This window comes from Zingiber officinale, chromosome 7A (assembly GCF_018446385.1).
Source record: "Zingiber officinale cultivar Zhangliang chromosome 7A, Zo_v1.1, whole genome shotgun sequence".
Taxonomy (NCBI): domain Eukaryota; kingdom Viridiplantae; phylum Streptophyta; class Magnoliopsida; order Zingiberales; family Zingiberaceae; genus Zingiber; species Zingiber officinale.
The window spans coordinates 27,481,412-27,486,588 of NC_055998.1; the positions used below are offsets into that span (position 1 = coordinate 27,481,412).

Genomic DNA, 5,177 nt, shown 5'->3' on the forward strand with positions numbered 1-5,177 from the left:
GTGGTCGGCCACATTGAAATTAAGAGGGAGAAAATTATAACAAAGAGAGATAATAAATTGGCCTAAAACTTAGCTTACATGTGTTTTTCAACCCGTGGGTCAACCCAAGCCCGAGCGGGCCGACCCGCGCAGGTCGCGGGCCTAGGCGGGTCGGCCCACAGCGAACTTGGGTTGATAAAATTCCAACCCAACCCGCTTAAATTGTTTGGCGGGGTGGGCCAACCCGACGGGCCCAACCCAAATTGACGGCTTTAACTTTCTAGACAAAATCTCTTAAGAAAATTCAAACATTTAATTTTTTTGTTGAAAGCTCTAAGTCTAATTAAAGTTCAATTTAGACAAGACTTTGGAACCCAATATAGGTTCTAGCCAACTGGGTTAATTAAAAAAATTAGGAATATATTTCTAAGAAATTTTCCTAATTTGTCCTTTTGTGGTAATTAAAATATCAGTTCAAATTATTATATTTCCTAATATTTTGATTTTTAACATTTAAGAATGCATGATTTTTCAAGTCTTCTACTTGTATTTTCAATTCATCATTTTCCAATTTTAATTTTTTAAAATATTCTAATAGGCAAGATTTAGCTAAAATTAATTTTAATTCTTTATTTTCTTTTTCTAATTTGCAATACCTTTAGATAATAACTTAAACAAATTTAAATAACTTATTGGGAGGAAGAGATCATACCTGACTTATCTTGTCTATCTCGTTATTCGTAGCCCCCCCTGAACTACTATTTTCTTCCGATGTCGCTCCCCCTTCATTGATGCTCTTGATGCTCATTTCGGACGAGCTTGCTTCGTTTTCATCGTCTTGATGAGTTGCCATTAATGCAAGTCTGGCAACAGCTTCAACTTCTGATTCGAACGATGTTTCATCCCACATCGCCTTTAGCGTCTTGTACTTGATGGATTGGACAGGCTTCTTGTTCTTCCCTTTGTCCTTATCCTTGATCTTTAACTTAGGGCAGTTATCTTTAACGTACCCTTCTTCATTGCAGTGGTAGTATCTGATTGTTCTTTTCTTTCTACCTTACAAATGGTTAGATTTTCTAGATTTAAATAATTTTTTAAATTATCTTACCATCATTACCGTTTCGTCGTCGCCCAGAGAGGCTTCTGAATCTCGTTCGTCCATCCTTGCCTTAAAGGAAACGTTGTGCTTCGACTCCTTCGAATATGTACATCTCATTTCATGGACTTCAAATATTGAAAACATTTCTTCTATGGTAACAGAATCTAAATCTTTAGAAATATAATAAGCATCTACTAATGATGCTCACTCAGTCAATCTAGGAAATGCATTAAGCGCGTACCTTAGTGAATCTCGGTTGCTTATCTTTTCTCCAAGATTCATGAGTCTGGTGATTAGTTCCTTCATTCTCGAGTGAAGATGTGCAACGGTTTCTTCTGTTTCTAGTTTTATGTTGCTTAACTGATTCCTTAGCAGATCCCGTCTAGCAAGCTTGGCTTCAGACGTTCTTTCGTGTAGCTCAAGGAACTTCTCCCAAAGCTCTTTTTTTGAGTCGTAGGCACCGATCCGGTTGACTTCTTATGAAGGTAGGATGCTCAGCAGATGGAACTCTGCTTTGTCGTTTGCCACGAAGTTGGCCTGCTCCTTTATCCACTGGTATTCTTCCTTACCTCACTACAAGAAAAACCCTCATAGACATCGGTGGAACAATAACGGTTTTAAGCAAAAATCGATGTCTTTGAGTATTTTACACTAGTTTTTCCAAAAACTGATGTCTATGAGCGCTGATTTTCACTCATAGACATCGGTTTTTTAGCCGATGTCTATGAGCGCCTTTTTTTCGTTAATAGACACCGATTTTAACAGTGATTTTTAAAACTTGGTGTCTATGATAAATAAAATAATTTAATTTTTTCACCCATACTTAGTCAAAATTTACAACACTTCCCTCCAAACCTAAACCTATATCGCGTCGTCCTTCCCCTTGCTAAATCGACGCCCCTTCCTCTCCCGATCAAGATCAACACACGACTCCCTTGTGAGGTCTGTGGAAAACGACCACATCCATATCCTCTTTCCCCTTCTCTTCTCCTCTCCCTTCCGTCTTTGCCCTCTCGCGGGTTGCTCCATCTCTTAGGGTTTCTTCTCCTCATGCTTTCTGGTTTCTGGTTTCTCCGTCTTTTCCTCATGCTTCATGGTGCTTAGGGTTTCTGCTCCTTCGTCGTCTGCACATTTTGCACCTCGCCTAGGGATCTTTCCAATGACGACGTCCTCGACCGCTTCCGCTCTCATTCTCGCCATCATCCTTCTGCTTGTCGCCCCCTTGTCACCTGGGAACTGCGCATCGACTGGAGAAGGTAACACTCTCTTCTTCTCTTTCGGTGGGTCGGGGAAAAATCGGAGCTTCGCCACGGAGTTTGCCCTCTATGGCGATGCTGAGATGAATAGCTTGGAGGTGAGGGTGACGCGTGCGGCAAACGAGAGCTCCGGGCTTATGATTTACTGGAAACCAGTCAGATTCTTTGGCACCAAGCCCGGGTTCTCTTCTTCCTTCTCGTTCTCTGTTTCGCCCGGCAATGGCGGAGGCCTAGCTTTCTTTTTTATCTCCGGTCAGCGTTCCCTTGGAATCGGCGAATGGCGACTGGTCTAGGTTATCGACAAGTGTCGTTGCAGTGAAGTTCATGACGACAGCAAGCCTCGTCGAAGTCGATGTTGGCGGAGAACTTTTGACAAAAAGCAGTAATCTTTCCGACGATGGTTTGCTTCTCATCCTCAGCAGAGGAGAAAAATTGCATTCTTGGATTGATTACGATGGAGAATCGAAGAGAATAGAGGTCAGGCTTTGCCAGGACAAGGATCCGAAGGAAGCATCCCCTTCAATCTCTCACTCTATCGATTTGTCTTACATGTTGTGGAGGGAGGCGTCCTGGGTGGGTTTATCTTCCTGGAGTGGCAATTCTATGAAACATAACACAGATATCAATTTTATTCTTTAGTTGACTACTTAATGATCAATTTTCTAGGTTATTTATGGGGACACTGACTCTGTTATGGTACAATTCGGTGTGCCTTCTGTAGAGGAAGCAATGGAGTTAGGAAGAGAAGCATCAGAATATATTACAGGAACTTTCATAAAGGTATCCGAGGGTTGAGACATGATTATTTGGTTGTGGATGTCTTAAATCATGTGTTTCTTTAAATTTCTATTACTTAATGTATTATCAGCTAGATATCCTAGCTGACATTGTAAACTAAGGGTATTATAGCTAGATATCCTAGCTGACATTTTTAGTCTTCATTTTAAATCACGTTTTATTTTCTTTCTTTATTTATTTACTATGAGGCAAATTTGTCATCCAAGAATATATAGTGCATATTCTCAAATTTTATTTTTAGTCTCTGTCCTAAATTTTTTAAAACATTTTTTGAAGCTCATTAGGCTTGAATTTGAAAAGGTCTATTATCCCTATTTGCTAATAAGCAAGAAGAGATATGCTGGATTGTACTGGACAAAGCCTGATAGTTTTGACAAAATGGACACAAAAGGTAAGTATTTGAACTATTTAATAGTTATTGAAAAAACATGATTTAGTGGCATTCAATTTCTTCACAACAGGCATCGAGACAGTTAGAAGAGACAACTGTTTGTTGGTAAAGAATCTGGTAAATGAATGCCTACACAAGATACTAATTGACCGAGATATTCCTGGCGCAGTTCAATATGTGAAGAACACAATTTCAGATCTTTTAATGAACCGTGTGGATTTGTCTCTTTTGGTTATAACAAAGGCAATTTCCAACTACAGACAACATTACCATCTCGGTGATATAAGATCATATTTTAACATTTGTGTATGAACTCAAGTTTTTCTACCTTCTTTGGCAGGGTCTGACCAAAACTGGAAGTGATTATAATGTAAAGTCTGCACATGTTGAGTTTGCTGAAAAGATGCGAAAAGTATAGATCTTATCTGTTTGTTATCTTGCCTTAATTTAGAACTGATTTTTTCATTATTTTTATCCTTGTAAAAAAATAAAAAGGTGACAAAGATCGATACATTGAGAACATATACTTTTAGCATGGAAAATCATTCATACCGAATTCGAGTGTCTTGAAGCTTAACTTGTAAAGTTTCTAAAACAGCAAGAATAGAGTTAATAGGGATTCATCTGATTAATGCTGTAAAAAATCTTTCACTTCTTGTATGAATGCAGTCCTCTCACTTTGATCCCTCAATTTGTTATCGAGATTTTGAAGAGAGCTATGACCCTTTGTGCTAAGGCTTATGTGTATAACACATCTTGTCAACAAGTGTCTCCTTTATGTTATGAAAGAATATTCAGCATGTAGTTTGAAATAATTGAGACTTTATAGATTTTAGTACCATTTCCTTGATCTAGGGTTAGAACTAGACTAATGGCAGACAATAGTCAGAGTTACTTAAGTATTGTTCTTGCTCATCATAATGTGCACACTGCACTATCTATGTTTTCCCCTTCATTCGATGTAATGAGTTCTCTATTGTCTATGATCACATGGTCCTTTATTTGTACTGTTTATTAATATAAGTTCTTATCTCAGTATCCAAAGTAATGAATAGATCAATTTCATAACAACATTTTTCTTATCTAGAAATCTCATTACTTTTTTTCCTGTATAACTACTTACCATTGTGTCATTACAGGAGAAATTTTTATTGTTTCAGTATCAGATTAAGTACTAAATTTTTATGGCCTCATGATGCAATGATATATCTTGAGCCAAAGTAATCAAATCAGTTACACAAATGATAAATCTTATGCATCATTGAAATCCTTCAATCTTAATTGTGCCTAGTAGGTATCTGTGGTGGATAAGGTTATTAAGTATCTTTGCAGCTATGCATGCATCATGTGGATTGTTCAAATGCACAGAGTATCCCATCCCTATTGATTCTTTCTGGCTCAGTCTCTCTACTGGTTCAACAATTCAGAGGTGGCTATTTTCACAGCATTTTGAACTTTGAGCAGAGGCAGCTCCATCAATGTCAATCAGCAGTCTTATAAAACTGAAAAGGAACAGAAAGAGTTGTGTGTGCTTTCTGATCTGTCTTCTTTTTTCTCTTGTCACTTTGCTGCCTTTTGCATAATGACAGTGAGGGCTATGGCATGGTTCCCAGCTGACAAATGTGCCTGTTGCATGTGGTAGAAAGCTATCCTG

General features: G+C 38.3%; 1 protein-coding gene across 1 annotated transcript; it reads left to right on the plus strand.

Annotated features, from left to right (window-relative positions):
* Positions 1-2,237: 2,237 nt before the first annotated feature.
* Positions 2,238-3,232, plus strand: LOC121999298. Its single transcript, XM_042553997.1, has 4 exons — positions 2,238-2,586; positions 2,651-2,907; positions 3,001-3,114; positions 3,203-3,232. The coding sequence occupies exons 1-4, from the start codon at positions 2,238-2,240 to the stop codon at positions 3,230-3,232; spliced, it is 750 nt and encodes a 249-aa protein (XP_042409931.1).
* Positions 3,233-5,177: the final 1,945 nt, after the last annotated feature.

What these genes read in the sequence shown, in the direction of transcription:
- LOC121999298 (XM_042553997.1), top strand. Translation starts at nt 2,238, where the DNA reads ATGACGACGTCCTCGACCGCTTCCGCTCTCATTCTCGCCATCATCCTT. An exon ending in AGCTTTCTTTTTTATCTCCG is followed by an intron (nt 2,587 to 2,650) that starts GTCAGCGTTCCC and finishes GTGTCGTTGCAG; the next exon opens with TGAAGTTCATGACGACAGCA. An exon ending in TTACAGGAACTTTCATAAAG is followed by an intron (nt 3,115 to 3,202) that starts GTATCCGAGGGT and finishes ATGTATTATCAG; the next exon opens with CTAGATATCCTAGCTGACAT.